At 38.5% G+C, this 16,116-nt stretch overlaps 1 protein-coding gene across 7 annotated transcripts in view; it reads right to left on the bottom strand.

Moving 5' to 3' along the window:
- Positions 1-1,250: 1,250 nt before the first annotated feature.
- LOC123508340 (WASH complex subunit 5-like) overlaps positions 1,251-16,116 on the bottom strand; it is a 32,890-nt gene continuing 18,024 nt past the window's right edge. For all 7 annotated transcript variants that reach the window (XM_045261962.1, XM_045261957.1, XM_045261963.1 and 4 more), the window contains 8 exons: positions 13,586-13,738; positions 13,230-13,384; positions 11,713-11,875; positions 11,501-11,603; positions 2,455-2,638; positions 2,100-2,326; positions 1,614-1,773; positions 1,251-1,473 (listed from right to left, as the gene is read on the bottom strand). In XM_045261962.1, the coding sequence (XP_045117897.1) occupies positions 1,329-1,473; positions 1,614-1,773; positions 2,100-2,326; positions 2,455-2,638; positions 11,501-11,603; positions 11,713-11,875; positions 13,230-13,384; positions 13,586-13,738 (1,290 nt within the window). In that variant the 3' untranslated portion in view covers positions 1,251-1,328. The remainder of the gene's footprint in view (positions 1,474-1,613; positions 1,774-2,099; positions 2,327-2,454; positions 2,639-11,500; positions 11,604-11,712; positions 11,876-13,229; positions 13,385-13,585; positions 13,739-16,116) is intronic.

Genomic DNA, 16,116 nt, shown 5'->3' with positions numbered 1-16,116 from the left:
TTTTAAGTGTATAATTCCATTCCTTCTCATTCAAATATTTAGTAAATTGCAGCATTCTTGCATTGATTTACAATAAGATCAATGGACATACACATGTTTACAAATTACAAAAGTTGGAAAGTTATTGGTTTTAATGAAAACTGACATCATGCATAGTTGTTGAAATTTGCAAGTTCTTTTCAACCTTTAATACAAATATATTAGTTTACATCCATCTCTTCAGAAAAAAAAAAAAGTAATCAAGGAACAGTGCATAACAAGTCTAGATTAATTCATGAGTGGTGTAATTACACCATAACATCTGAATTTCATGAGTTTTCTTTTTAAGTCTACATATATAATATATAATGGATATGTTGGTCCCAGCAAGTGTATTCAGCCTTTGTGTTTCAGGGGAAGGCACTTAGATAGCTTCAGAAGTTAAGTTTCTTGCAGTTCCTCCCCTAAAAAATTTAGGCTTCTTTATCATCAGGTCTATCAATTCTAATTCTAATGCAAGAAAAGATTTTGATTTTAATGACATTTCTTCAGTTCAGTGATCAAGATTTACAAATTTCAATGCAATCACATTAAAGTCAGTATCATTCACTAATTTGCCATTTATCATAAGTCTTTCAGGGAAAAATGAATATAGATACAATACAATAAATCATTAGATGTGGTAAAGACGACCATGTTAAGTACAGGACCACCACAATGAGTTGCTTGTCCATTCATTCAACATTCAGACGTTCAAATTTATATTCTGTGCTTTGAGCATCATGGTATGAGGAATTAATACTTTGCTTTTATATTAGTCATTGAAACCATTAACTGGCCTGTCTGCAACAGATTGCAGTAAACCTTGTAGATACTATTTAAACATGTCAAAATAAATAGAATATTTACTTATCTAATGATGAAATCTTCATTATTATTATTATCATCATCATTATATGAGATCTACTACTCGGCACATACCACATGTTTATTCTACAAGTTGTATGAAAAAAATAAAGTATTTTCAGTAGGTTGAACTGACTGAAGAAGGGACATTATCACACTTCATTTTTAATACTGCTTATACTTACCTGTCAGAAAAATGACAACGTACTGAGCATTATATATTATGGTTCACAAGTTCCACTGCAGAAAGGCCAATTAATGAAAATTTGTTTGCCATGTCACAGCAAAATTCCATTTCTTACTGGATTTACACTTTACATATATACAAAAAAATTATTATGGAATACTCAATATATACAAACACATATCTAAATCATTTATATATATTAAACTATATTAATATAGATAATATAAAATACAAACACTATTGCAGATCAAAGAGCTTAGCCATTATGGGCAGCCATGAGATGCTTTGGCACATACAGGGATAATGTCTTCTTTGGTATTGACATCTTCTTTGCGACTTCTTCAAGAATTGCTAGGCCCGTCAGTGTCTCATGTGGTAAATCCACACCTTTGTTGATATTGCTGAGTTAGGAAGGAAAGAAAACCCATTGTAAATTCTGCCTAATGTGAACCACAATTTCATATTTTTGTATTATGGAATGCAGTCTCATTGGATATCAATATATGTGAAAAATATAAAATCATCCATGCTATGGTCTTACTTGGCAGCAGTGTGTGCACTATATGAGGTAATGCACTGGGCCAGAAGCTGCAGGAAGCGCAGAGTGTGATCTTGGTGGTACTGCCGCAACACAGTCACCAGACCCACCACAAATGGCTCCCCATCCACACCTTCATTGCCTCGGATACTAGCAAGGCCGCCTGCACAACAGATAATGTTTATGACTAAGAAACATATTCTATGAATATTTAAGTTCTTTTGAGTCAATGGTCACCCAAAATCTCCAAAATAATATAGCCCCACTTCACTATAATCACTACTACTATTTTCTTAATGTGCGAGTGACCACTCAATTCCTTACCTTCAAAATTTTATGTGAGTTAAGAACAACAGCTTCAAAGATGAAATGATGGCTAATATGAGGGATAGACATAGAAAAGACAGGATAATGGATGGGTACATGGCTTAGAAAAGACAGAATAATGGATGGGTGCATGGCTCAGTGAGATGACAAAAAGAAACTCACCAATCTGCTTGGAGAGATGCATCTTGGAAAACTGCGACACTACTGTGAGTAACAGTAGGAGTGCAAGAGGTGGGAGGGCATGTGTTGTGATATATATCCTGTCAAGAGGCTGGGTCATGCCACACCATTCCAGAAAGACACTCAGCTCACTGGTCAGGGCACCGTCCTCATCAGGGTAAGGACGGGTTGGATCAGTGTAGTGTTGTTTTACATCTGCCATCAGAGACCTAGGAATAAACCATATTAAAAACTCTTACTTTTCAAAAGGAATACACAATTGTATTTTAACTGTGTAGAAAAAATATATACGAGGAAAAATTCGAAAGTATCCAAACAGGAATTAAACTAAACATACTCATTCATGGTAGTGAGTGCTGCAGCAAGATATTTGGCATCAAATTTGCATGAGGAGTTTAGACGGCTGGCAGCATGGAGTCTTAGGATCTGCATCTGTCCAACTCTCATGATATGGTCAACAATGAGAGTACATAGCTTGTTTGTGCGCTGAGCCCAACCTGTGTACTGCCGCACTGGCTGAGCTAGAGCAGAGAAAAATTACATCAATAAAATTAACAAAAGATGGATCAAAGCAAACTAAACATGAAATTCAAACTTTTATCTCTATCTCAAGGTATCTTCTCAGTATAATTTTTTTCCATTAAATCTATAATTTGTCATCACATACACAAAAAGTATTTTCTAAACATCAGAGCTGTCACCTAAGAAAACAGAATGTAAGACTATTCTAATGAAACAATGAATATAAATAGAGGAAGAAAGAGTTTGGAAAATAAGAGGCAGGTTGAAGGGAGAGTAAGGGGATAGGAGCAATCAAAGAGGAAACAAAAGGACATAAGTAAATGCCATTCTCTATCCCCTTAGGAAGTTTTCAAGAACAGGTGACATACACAGTGTGTAACATAAGTTTGCTGTTATTGCTAAAGCTGAAAGTAAGAAGAAAATGTTCAATATACATGCATTTTGAGGCTTTGTTTAGCTATAGGATGATTTATGAATTAGAGGTAATGGTCAGCCAGCTATATTGGTGGAATATGTTGACAAGGGATGTCTGATGATATTGTAAGTTATTTAGCATCCATTTCTACAAGTTTTGAGCTAATGAGATAAATAGCATTGACACGACAGACAGGTGATTTATAAATAAACATTACATGATGATAGCATGGCTGTAATTATTTGTTTATTTTTTTATGCAAGAGGGAGAACTGCCAAGGAAGAAGAAGAAAAAAAAAAAAAAAAAAAAAAAAAACTGGAACTGCAGTTTCCCTAGAAGATCTGAGAATCAGCCAAAAGCCAGGGACAAATGTCATGACACCTCTCTCTTAAAAGAAGTCAAGTTGTAGGAAGATGGAAATACAGAAGCAGGTAGGGAGTTCCAGAGTTTACCAGTGAAAGGTATGAATGATTGAGAATACTGGTTAACTCTTGTATTAGAGGGTTGGACAGAATAGAAATGAGAGGAAGAAGAAAGCCTTGTGCAGTGAGGCCGCAAGAGGAGGGGAGGCATGCAGTTAGCACGATCAATAGAGCAGTTAGCATGAAAACAGCAATAAAAGATAGAAAGGGATACAACATTTCGGTGGTAATAAAGAAGCTGAAGACAGTCAGTCAGATGAGGGGAGTTGATGAGACAAAAAGCTTTTGATTCCACCCTATCAAATAAAGCTGTATGAGTGGAACCCCCCAAACATGCAAAGAGTACTCCAAACAAGGACAGATAAAGACCTCATACAGAGTTAGCAGTTGGAGGGGTGAGAAAAACTGGTGGAGATGCCACAAAACATCTAACTTCATAAAAGCTGTTTTAGCAAGAGATGAGATGTGAAGTTTCCAATTAAGATTATAAGTAAAGGGCAGACTGAGGATATTTAATGTGGAAGAGGGAGACAGTTGACTATCATTGAAGAAGAGAGGATAGTTGTCTGGAAGGTTATGTCGAGTTGATAGGTGGAGGAATTGAGTTTTTGAGACATTGAAAACTACTAGGTTATCTCTGCCCCAATCAGAAAGCTTAGATATCAGAAGTCAGGCATTCTGTGTCATCCTTGCGTGATCTGTTGACTTCCTGAAGAGTTAGTTGTCTCTGAAAGGACGTGGAAAGATGTAGGGTGGTATCATCAGCGTAGGAGTGGATAGGGCAAGAAGTTCGGTTAAGAAGGTCATTAATGAATAATTGAAAGAGTGGGTGATAGGACAGAGCCCTGAGGAACACCACTGTTAATAGATTTAGAAGGACAGTGGCCATCTACCACGGCTGCAATAGAATGGTTGGAAAGGAAACTTGAGATAAAGTTGCAGAGAGAAGGATAGAAACTGTAGGATGTCAGTTTGGAAATCAAAGCTCTATGCCAGACTCTATCAAAAGCTTTTGATATGTCTAATGTGACAGCAAAAGTTTCACCGAAATCTCTAAAAGAGGATGTTAGTAAGGAAAGCCAGAAGATCACCATACTGGTGATCAGATAGAAGATTGTGAAGTGACAGATATTTAAGAATCTTCCTATTCAGGATATATTCAAAAACTTTAGACAAGCAAGAGATTAAAGCTATAGAACAGTAGTTTGAGCGATTAGAACAGTCACCCTTTTAGGAACAGGCTGAATGTAGGCAAACTTCCAGCAAGAAGGAAAGGTAAAAGTTGAGAGACATAACTGAAAGAGTTTGGCAAGGAGCAACCACAGAAGACAGTTTTTGAGAACAATAGGAGGGATCCCATCAGGTCCATAAGCCTTCCAAGGGTTTAGGCCAGAGAGGGCATGGAAAACATCATCACGAGGAATTTTGATTGAAGACATGAAATAGTCATAGGGAGGAGAGGGAGGGACAAGCCCAGAATCATCCAAGGTGGAGTTTTTAGCAAAGGTTTGAGAGAAGAGTTCAGTTTTAGAGACAGATAAGATGGCAGTGATGCCATCAGGATGAAATATAGGAGGGAAAGATGAAGAAGTGAGGTTAGTGGAGATGTTTTTGGCCAGAAGTCATGAGGGGAGTTAGAGTTTGAAAGATTTTGACATTTTCTATTTACGAAGGAATGTTTGGCAAGTTGAAGAACAGACTTGGCATGATTCCAGGCAGAAATATAAAGTGTGTGAGATTCAGGAGAAGGAAGGCTCAAGTACCTTTTGTGGGCAACCTCCACTTAACGAAGGGGTTACGTTCCTAAAAAAAACTTCGTTAAGCAAACCGATTATAACAAGTTTAACCCGACTTGAACTTCCATTGATAGTAAACAAAGCGAGAGTGCATCATAGTATAGTGAAAGGTTTAATAAAAGTAAAAATTATGAAATTAAACATTTAGGCAGTTTAATTTATGTCATTATAATGTACACTAATGTATGTATGTATGATGATCTTAAATTTATGAAGGGAGGGAGAGTGGAGTGGGAAAGACACTAACTGGCAACCTGTGGAATGTAAACAAAGGGCGCATCATTGTATCACATACAAAACTTATGTACCACATTTCCACACGGCTTTCCATTTTATCCATTGTAGAGTCACGAGTTCAGGTGGTTCTTTTAGCTTGCAAGGAAGATATGGTCTCACCAGCCTTCTGACTTCTCTACTATTTTCAAGTCTGCTGACTTGAAAATAGTAGAGACAGTAGATGGAGTCAAGATGGTGGTGAGCAATGCTATTAGTTTTCTCACCTCTCTTGTGTCTGTGAATAATATCCAGCTTCACTTTGAGAGTAAGGGACTTCCTGGTCTTTTTAGCAATGCTAGACGACATTGCAGGGCATTTCGGTGGGCCGGCGTGGTACAGTGGATCCGTGCGTGCTTTGGGATCTGAGGGGTCTCCAAGCGCACGGGTTCGAATCCTGTCTACGGTCTGAGTGTAGGTTGGGCTTCCTCACTTGGGGCAATGGTTTCCTAGCGGGTGGGCTTTGAAATAGGAGGTACCCTTAATAAGTATCCCCTTTAGCCCATAAATTCCCAGGAAAAGCCCACATGATATAAAAAAAAAAAAAAAAAAAAACTTGAGCGAGGGAAGACGAGCTGCTGATGACCCTGTTATTATTTTGAACAGGGGGAGTGCGTGGTGAACGTGTTGTCCACCAGAGGCTCTGGTGTATTCAAAAGCCTGTCGGCTTGCGTGATATGGCGGTGCTTTCAAACTTGAAAAAAAATTACCTGCATAAAATTTTGTTAAAGCGAGTTTGGTGTTCATTAAATGAGCAGATGGTAATAAAATGAAACCTTCGTTGTAGCAAAGTTTTGTTGTATGAACCTTCGTTAAGCAGAGGTTGCCTGTATAGCATGAGAATAGGCTGTGGTAAACCAAGTTTTAGAAGGTTTAGGATGAGAAAAAGAATGAGGAATGTGCACCTTCCTGCTAGACACTATCACCTATGTTATGCATTCAGCAAACAGATAGGTCTCTGACACGGATACAGTAATCATTCCAAGGAAAATCAGCATAATGCCTCCTCAGGTCACCCCCCCTCTGGCAGAGGTAAAACGCCAGAGGCACCTCCGCTTTGGGGGATCCCTGAGGAGGGATTGGAGAAATAGGACAAGATACAGAAATGAGATTGTGATCGGAGGAGCCCAACGAAGATAGGATAACAGCATAAGTTGAAGGATTAGAGGTAAGGAAAAGATAAAAAATGTTGGGCATATCTCCGAGAGAGTCAGGGATATGAGCAAGGTGTTGCACCAGTTGCTCTAGGTCATGGAGATAGCAAAGTTGAAGGCTAGTTCACCAGGATGGTCAGTGAAGGGAGAGATGGAGATCTCCACAAAAAAATGTGCTTCACTTTGGAAGTTAAATAGTCAAAGAATTTACTATAGTCAGAGGAGTTAGGGGAGAGATAGACAGCACAGATAAATTTAGTCAGAGAGTGACTGTTGAGTCTAAGCCAGATGGTGGAAAACTCAGAAGATTCAAGAGCGTGGGCACGAGAGCAAGTTAAGTTGTTGCGCACATAGATGCAACATCCAGCTATGAAATGAAAATGAGAAGAGAGAAAGTAGGAAGAAACAAAGAAGGGGCTACTGTCAGTTGCCTTGGACAGCTGTGTTTCGATGAGGAAAAGAAGATGAGGTTTAATAGAGGAGAGGTGGTGTTCTACAGATTGAAAATTAGATCTAAGACTGCGAATGTTGCAGAAGTTAATGAAGAAAAGTTGAGGGAGGTGTCAAGACATTTTGGGTTGCCAACGAGAGAGCAATCCAACCTGGGGACATTTTCTGGTCAAAAGGGAACTCCAAGGCTGGATTTGGAGTCGCCATTTTTTTATTTTGATTTTTAAGTGAAGTGTGTGGTAAGTAAATATAGTTTTGTGAGAAGTAGGAGAATTGTCTTTGGAGGACAGGCTGTGACTGCCTTCTGGAGTTTTGAGACATAAAGGAAAACGTTCAGCGAGATCACAACTAGCTTTAATAGAGAGTTTACAACACCCCATAAACTAGTGCTATTAGTGACAAATAAAGTTCGTTAATGCGATAAACAAGGGACCAGGAACGTTTTGGATTATAAGCATGTACCCCTGAAAATGCCACCCTTGCCAGGACCTCCATATAACTTTCAAAAATTTTTGGCTTCACACATCCAATGATTTTTTTATGTTGCTTACATTTCTCTGGTGAGATGTGTAGTGAATTGATTGATGTGCTACATAATTTCCCTCACTAATGGATTTTTTTAAAGTTATGACTCTTTTCAACTTATGCCTACCTCTCATCACCAATGATCTTGGGAGACCCATGGGAAATCAGAGTTTTTGGGTGAGGAAGCATTGAATCTAGTAATGTGCATTGCAGAAGGGGATCGGAAATGGAAATCAACAAAATCACATCAAAAATTTCTGAAAACACATGAATTACACTTTTGACGGTGGTGGTGGTGGTTTTGTTATTGGTGAGCAATTTTGCCAACGATTCACTACACTGATTTGTTTCGTGTAGTTGGATTTTTTTAACCCTCATATTCTAGTGTATAATTAGGTTAAGGCTAAGTTAGGTTATAGCTCACTGCATGTCTCACTAGAAAAAACATAAGCCACATGAGACAGTCATTGGATGGGTGAAATCGAAAACTGACCATAGCTTCTTATGCAGATGACATTACTAGTGCATGCATACATCCAAAGGTAAACTCATCCTATAACCTCTTACAAACATTTCTTACCAGAGTTCAAGCCTTTAGCACCACAAATAGACTTAACATAGCTCCTAACAAATCAACAAGTACTCTTATCATGATAATCACCAAAACCAATACTCACAATAAATAACAATGTGATTCCTTGCACACAAGTAACTGAAGTCTGGATGTAACACACTATTCCGCACTATTCAAATAACACACTTATCAATAGAAATTCATTACTGTACTCCACTTTCTATTGTTACTGACCTTATAGGGCAGGGGAGCATTGGTAGCAGTGTCTACTTCTACCACTCACCCCTAGGGTGCATCTGGCGCCTAGTTTGAATTTGCAGAGACCTAATTTTGGTCGTAAATTAATTTTTTCACCTAACCTTAAAAAATTCAGACTGTTGGAATATTCAGATTATTGGTGTTTAACTTAATGGACTTATACTGTAATGTGCTACATGACATCTTACCTGCTCAGGTTGAGAGGGGGAAGAAGTGAGGCTAGCAACAAACCAGCTGATTACTAATCAGTCACTTCCAGTTTCATGTCAAGACAGAGACAGTGAATACATTTTAGATTGTAAGGTATGATTTTGAGAGAGAAAAAGTGTTGAAAATGTTTACAGTAAGATGGTAGGAATATGTGAACATGATATTGGTACAACATAAAACACCTGTCTGGTCTGACCATTGTACAGTATTTGTTGATCTACCTTACTCAAACTTTATCTTCATGGTTAAACAAGGTCTAAAAATGCATATGTATATAGAAAATTTTCCACTTGGAATAACCAGTACTTTTATGATTAGCAATATCCAGAGAAAAAAACTTGTCTTTCACCCTGTAAAAAAGTAAAGTTCTCCAATTTCTCTTCAGGGTCTCCCAAAAGCAGAGGTGCCTCTGGTATTTAGCCTCTGCCAGTTGGAGGGACCTGAGGAGGTATTATGCTGATTTTCCTGGGAATGATTACTGTTTATGGAAATAGTAATCAGTTTATGGAAACAGTAATCAGAGACCCATCTGTGTGTGCTGAACCCATAATAGAGGTGATAGTGTCTGGCATGGAGGCATAGATTCCTCATTTTTTTCTCATCCTAAACCTTCTAAACCTTGATTTAACACAGCCTGTTCTTGTGCTTTACATGATAGAGAGGTTGCCCACAAAAGGTACTTGAGCCTTCCATCTCCTGAATCTCATGCACTTTATATTTCTGCCCAGAATCATGCCTAGACTGTTCTTCAACTTGCCAAATACTCCTTCATAAAAAGAAAACGTCAAAATCTTTCAAACTACAACTTCTCTCAAGACTTCTGGTATCTGGCCAAAAACATCTCCAACAACTTAACTTCTTCATCTTTCCCTCCTTCATTTCATCCTGATGGCAACACTACCATATCAGCTGTCTCTAAAGCTAAACTCTTCTCTTAAACCTTTGCTAGCAACTCTTTCTTGGATGATTCTGGGATTGTCCCTTCCTCTCCTCCTATCTCTGACTATTTCATACCTTAAATTAAAATTCTTCGTAATAATGTTTTCCATGCCCTCCTGAACTAAACCTACGGAAAGCCTATGGACCTGATGTGGTGCCTCCATTCGTTCTCAGAAACTGTTTCCATGCTTGCACCTTGCCTGGCCAAACTCTTTCAAATATTCCTATCAACTTCTACCTTTCCTTCAAGCTGGAAGCTTGAAGGAAAGCCTACATTTAGCCTGTTCCTAAGAAGGGTGACCATTCTAATCTCTCAAACTACCATCCTATAGCTTTAATTTCTTGCTTGTCTAAAGTTTTTTAATCTAATCTATCCTCAATAGGAAGATTCTCAAATATCTGTCACTTCACAATCCCCTATCTGAATCACCAGTATGGCTTCTGTCAAGGCTGCTCTACTGGTGATCTGGTTTTCCTTACTCAGTCTTGCTCCTCTTTTAGAGATTTCGTGAAACTTTTGCTGTTGCATTAGGCATATCAAAAGCTTTTGATAGAGTTTGGCACAAAGCTTTGATTTCAAAATTGCCCTCCAATGGTTTCTATCATTCTCTCTGTAACTTTATCTCAAGTTTCCTTTCTGACCATTTTATTGCTGCTGTGGTAGACAGCCACAGTTCTTCTTCTAAATATGTCAACAGTGGTGATCTCAGGGTTCTGTCCTGTCATCCATTCTCTTTCAATTATTCATTAATGATCTTCTTAACCAAACTTCTTGCCCTATCCACTCCTACGCTGATGATACCACCCTACATCTATCCAAGTCTTTTCAGAGATGGCCAACCCTTCAGGAAGTTGACAAATCATGCAGGGATGCCACAGAACATCTGACTTCTGATCTTTCTAAGATTTCTGATTGGGGCAGAGAAAACTTAGTAGTGTTCAATGCCTCCAAAACTGAATTACTCCATATATCAACTTGACACCTTCCAGACAACTATCCCCTCTTCTTCAATGACACTCAGCTGAATATCTTTGGTTTGTCCTTTACTCATACTCTAAATGGGAAACTTTATGTCTCATCTCTTGCTAAAACAGCATCTATGGAGTTAGGCATTCTACAGTGTCTCTGCCAATTTTTCTCTCCCCTCCAACTGCTAACTCTGTATATGGGCATTATCCGTCCTTGTATGGAGTACTCTTTGCATGTTTTAGGGGGTTTCACTCACACAGTTTTATCGGATAGGGAGGAATCAAAAGCTTTTCATCTCATCAACTCTCTTCCTCTGATTAACTGTTTTCAGCCTCTTTCTCACTACAGGAATGTTGCATATCTTGCTATCTATTATTGCTATCTTTATGTTAACTACTCTTATGATCTTGCTAACTGCATGCCTCCCCTCCTGCTGTGGCCTCACTGCACAAGACCTTCTTCTCACCCCTATTGTGTCCAACTTAGAGCTCTAATGCAAGAATTAACCAGTACCCTCAATCATTCATATCTTTCTCTGGTAAATTCTGGAATTCTATGGTTGCTTCTGTATTTCCATCTTCCTATCACTTGACTTCTTTTAAGGGAAAGTTTCAAGACATTTGTCCCATGCCTTTGGCTAAGTCTGTCACTCTTTAAGGGAACTGGCAATCAAGTGGACTTTTTTTTTTTTTTTCCTTGGAAAAAAAAAAAAAGTCAATTTTATTCACCTTCTTTATATGTACATTACTTATATCAGTCTCCTAATTCTAATTTAAACTTAGCATTTTCTTTATATTTTTCCACTTCCTCACTTGACAATGTACGATTGTTACATCAGAAAAAGTGACAATATTTTTAGTCTGCCTTTAACTCACCTACAACAGGTGAGTTCTGTCCGAGCTGAGGCATCATTGTCTTCAAAGCTTCCTTCAGAGTTGCATCCTTCTTCCATGCTCTCTCTACCTCTCCCACCAAGGCCTGCAAATTTTTGTTTGTAAAATACACATTTTTATGTAAAATTCTTTGTATAAATCTTACTTTTAAATCAATAAATGTGAAAAGACTACCTTAGAAAAGATTGAATCACCTGCAGTTCTGTGACTATCAGGAAGGCTAGGAGTTTATCCACACCAGTGAGGCCAGCTGTGCTGATACTTGACTCAACGGTCCCCATGACAGAGCTGGAGAGCACCTCTGTGTGGTTCTTGCTGTCATACCACGTCCTGAGTTGAGCCACATACACAGTGCATCTGTATGAGTGGAAAAATTATGCTTGACTACTGTGTTCTTCATTTTTTTTTTTTTTTTCTTTATACCACGTGGGCTTTTCACAGGAATTTATGGGCTAAAGAGGATACTTTTTAGGGTACCTCCTATCTTAAAGCCCACCCGCTAGGAAACCGTTGCCCCGAGTGAGGAAGCCCAACCTACACTCAGACCGTGGACAGGATTCGAACCCGTGCGCTTGGAGACCTCTAGGATCCCAAAGCACGCATGGTTCCACTGAATATACAAGCTTGATCATATGCTTTCTGTGATGAATTTGTGATATTTTTACAAATCTTTCAAAGTGAAGTCACTAATTTTTGCATGAATTGCTAGCTGGCTTTAACCCCTTCAACACAATGAAGCGTATGCGTCATCGGAGCGTTCATGACATATCCAATGATGCACATACTATCATGGATACTTTCTGCTAAGATGGTATTATTTTTTTCCCTGGATACTGTATGAGATCTTTCACAATGTAGGTCATATTGGATATGATGGCTTACTTGATTTTCATTATTATTACAATGGTGTATGATTAATTTATATCAGGAAGTACCAATGCACCCTGCTGAAAATAATTCTATATTATTTATTTATTTTCTTATGGAACCAATAGATTAGTCTACCACAAAAATAAACATTTCCTCTTATTTGTCATCTTCAGAAAATGGCCAAAAGTAGGCAAACTATAATTTCTCTTAAAATTTGCATGGGTTTATTTCTTAATGTACTTACATAGAATGAGAAAGCACTTACTATTCTTAATGTACGCACATAGAATGAAAAAGCCCTTAATATTATAATTATTTCTGTAGAGAGAGAGAGAGAGAGAGAGAGAGAGAGAGAGAGAGAGAGAGAGAGAGAGAGAGAGTATCTCCCCACCCCCACCCAACCCGGAAATGGCACTGGGAGCAATTTTCCATTGCCTGGAGTGAAGAAGTTAAAGTGGCATCCTCACTTGTCACTTCAGAAGATGAGTTTGACATTGAAATTAATTATAAAGGTATACAAAAGAGAGAAAGAGAAAGAAAATATTTCACTTATATTACAGGTACATACATTGTCCTTAATACATCTTACACTTATCTAATTAAGATCAGTAAACAAATCCTACACTCACTTATGGTCAGTAAACACATCCTACACTCACTTATGGTCAGTAAACACATCCTACACTCACTTATGGTCAGTAAACACATCCTATATTCACCTATGGTCAGTAAACATATCCTATACTCACTTATGGTAAGTAAACACATCCTATACTCACTTATGGTAAGTAAACACATCCTATACTCACTTGGGGAGTCAGTGAACACATCTTATACTCACTTAGGGTCAGTAATTCGCAGGATCTCCCTCACCAGTCTGCCAATAAAGTTAACAGACTGGGGGTCAGCAGGTGGAAACTTTGGGATGGGGATTGCCACACTCTGGTAGATACTCTCATGATCTGATATTTTCTTTTTCACAAGTTGATTGCACTCCTGTCAAAAAAGTCAAGTACATTAAATCCATGGTTATATGTTATCTCTGCAGTCTGATGAAAACAACACAGACCAAATCAAGTTGCTTATTTATTATTCATACATCAGAGGTTTCCATTTATTTACCCTGTTCTTAAACTCCTTCCTTGCATCCTCTGATCTACTACAAGACAAATGTATTTATGTGCAAATAAAGCTTACTTGCTCCACATTGTAGTTGATAATCCTGGACATTTCTTCTTGCCAGATCTTGAGACCATACATACTGATATAGTCCTGGATATACTCAAATGAAGTGCGGAAACCATTCATCTGTTGCCCTACCATGGTGAGTCGCCGGTAAAGCTCACTTCCCTGTAACAAAAAACAAGGATTTCAGTACTTGCGCCAACTGGAGAACAAAGTGAAAGTAAAATAAATGCTGAGTACTAATTCCTACTATGAGACAATATATGTTCATAAAACACATTTAGAAATTGTCAACTACACAACAAAAATTGTAGTTCCAACATATGACTGCACTTAAACAGTTTTTCATCCCCATTCACTGTCTTTTGCATTTGACCATACATACCATGCATACATACATGTGTTTTACATGTGTAAAAATATAAAAAAGTTTTCATAGTTTATGCATTTATAAATACATCAATCATTTATAAATTCAATCTATGTTATTTCTAATCAAAATACAAAGAATTTGTATTTATATATATATATATATATATATATATATATATATATATATATATATATATATATATATATATATATATATATACAGTAAAACCTCGCTTGACGAACGTCTCTAGGGACGAACAATTCGGGAGACGACCCAAAAATTTGTCAATATATCGACCCAGGGGACGAACGATATTTCAGGGGACGAACGCGGTTAAACGGCTCGCCGGCTGTCCGGCAGGCGAGCCGTTTGTGTGAGAGCCAACCCGGCTATCACACAACAACAAAACAAAACATAAGCACAAAAGAAAATAGAAACAGGAACATACGAAAAATATTACATAACATTATCTCTGTGCCACCACGATTTTCTCCTGTTTTTCCTGGGCATGGTGATGTTACCGGCGCGCTCTACTGTAGCTTCCTCGGCGTTATCCTCGCTGCTCTGGTGGCTCTCAGCGTTGCTGTCATCATCATCCTGGCCATGTCCAGCTACTGCAGATTGTGGCACATCCATCGCAGCTGTTTCCTCGCTCGCCTGGCAAGGAACACCGCCCTACTGCCCGCTCCTCTCACAATGAGCATCACCTCCAAGGATCAAAGGAACTTCCTGGCCATGTACCTTTAACTTCCCTTCTTGAAGTCCAAACTTGCTCCCACACACATGAGGAAGTCAATCCCCAGCAGGCAAGGGTCTTCCAAAGGCAGAGATGAAGACTGGCAATCTTTCCATGTTTCCCACGCCAATGTTCACTATAACGGGGTCCCACATAGCGGCACTGACTTGTGACGCTACACAGCTATTGTGTAGCTCTGGCACGCTGCGCACATCCAAAGTCCTCTCTCATGACTGTCTTCTCGGATCTTGTCTGTCTTCCTCCCCATCCTCCTCTCTTCCATTCCATCATGCCATCAACGTCCAGTCTCTCAAGTAAATAGCCTTTTCTTTTTTATTCATTTTATTATCATTTTGATAGCATTTAGGTAAGTAAAACAATTTAGGCTTTCTATAATTAATTCGTTCATGTCATGCATACATTAAAGGTCTATTTTGAATGGGTTTTATGGACAAAAGTATAATTTTTTTTTAGTCTGGAACAGATTAATGGTATTTCAATACATTCTTATGGGAAAAATTGATTCAGGGGACGAACAAATCAGGTGACGAACAGGATTTAGGAACAAATTATGGTCATGAGCTGAGGTTTTACTGTATATATATATATATATATATATATATATATATATATATATATATATATATATATATATATATATATATATATATATATTTATATATAGGAGGATATTTTCTTGTAGGCAGACGAGGTTGAAAGCTATAGAGCATTCTCCTTTGTTTAACTTTTTGTGTACGGTTTCTATGTGCCGTACTGTTTTTCTGTCTTTTTCTCTTAGTTGGTGAAGCAGTTGGCTAAAGGTCAGCGACGTTTCGGAGAAATCTCTCTTCATCTTCAGGCTGTGGTTGTGTGAGGCATGTGCGCGTCTTATATATGTTTCCGTTGGGTCAGAGTAGGTAGGTGATGCGCAGCGCTGCGCTGTGATTGGCTGGATTAGTTAGGTGGCTCTGTGTGTCTGGTCTACGCGCTGGTTGGCTGCTCGTCGTTTCAGAGTGGGGAGGATTTGTAGGTTCTCTGTTTGAATGTTGATGGATGGCTGCATTATGTTGATATAGATGGCTTCGAGGAAAAATAGTCTTCGGGGGTCGTTTTCTCTGTCTAGGATGACGGTGTTGTCCACAAGGTTCTGGCGAGTGATTTGGTTGTGATTTCTTCCATTGTAGTGTTGCTTGATTGCTCCACTGCTAAGGTGACATGTCAGACGTCTTGAAAGTGTGGTTCGTGTCATCCCAATGTATGAGCAAGGTCCACATTCCTTGCTGTTGCAGGTGTGTTGGTAGATGACATGATCCTCTTGCAAGGGCGTCTTGTAGTCAGCAGGTCGGTTGCGGAGTAGGAGTTGGCTTGTTTTTCTTGATTTGTAGTAGATGGTGAGGGTGATTCTGGTATTTTCGTCGGTAGGTGCAACATTCT

This window comes from Portunus trituberculatus, chromosome 24 (genome assembly GCF_017591435.1).
Source record: "Portunus trituberculatus isolate SZX2019 chromosome 24, ASM1759143v1, whole genome shotgun sequence".
Taxonomy (NCBI): domain Eukaryota; kingdom Metazoa; phylum Arthropoda; class Malacostraca; order Decapoda; family Portunidae; genus Portunus; species Portunus trituberculatus.
This window is presented reverse-complemented; position numbering and strand designations above follow the sequence as displayed.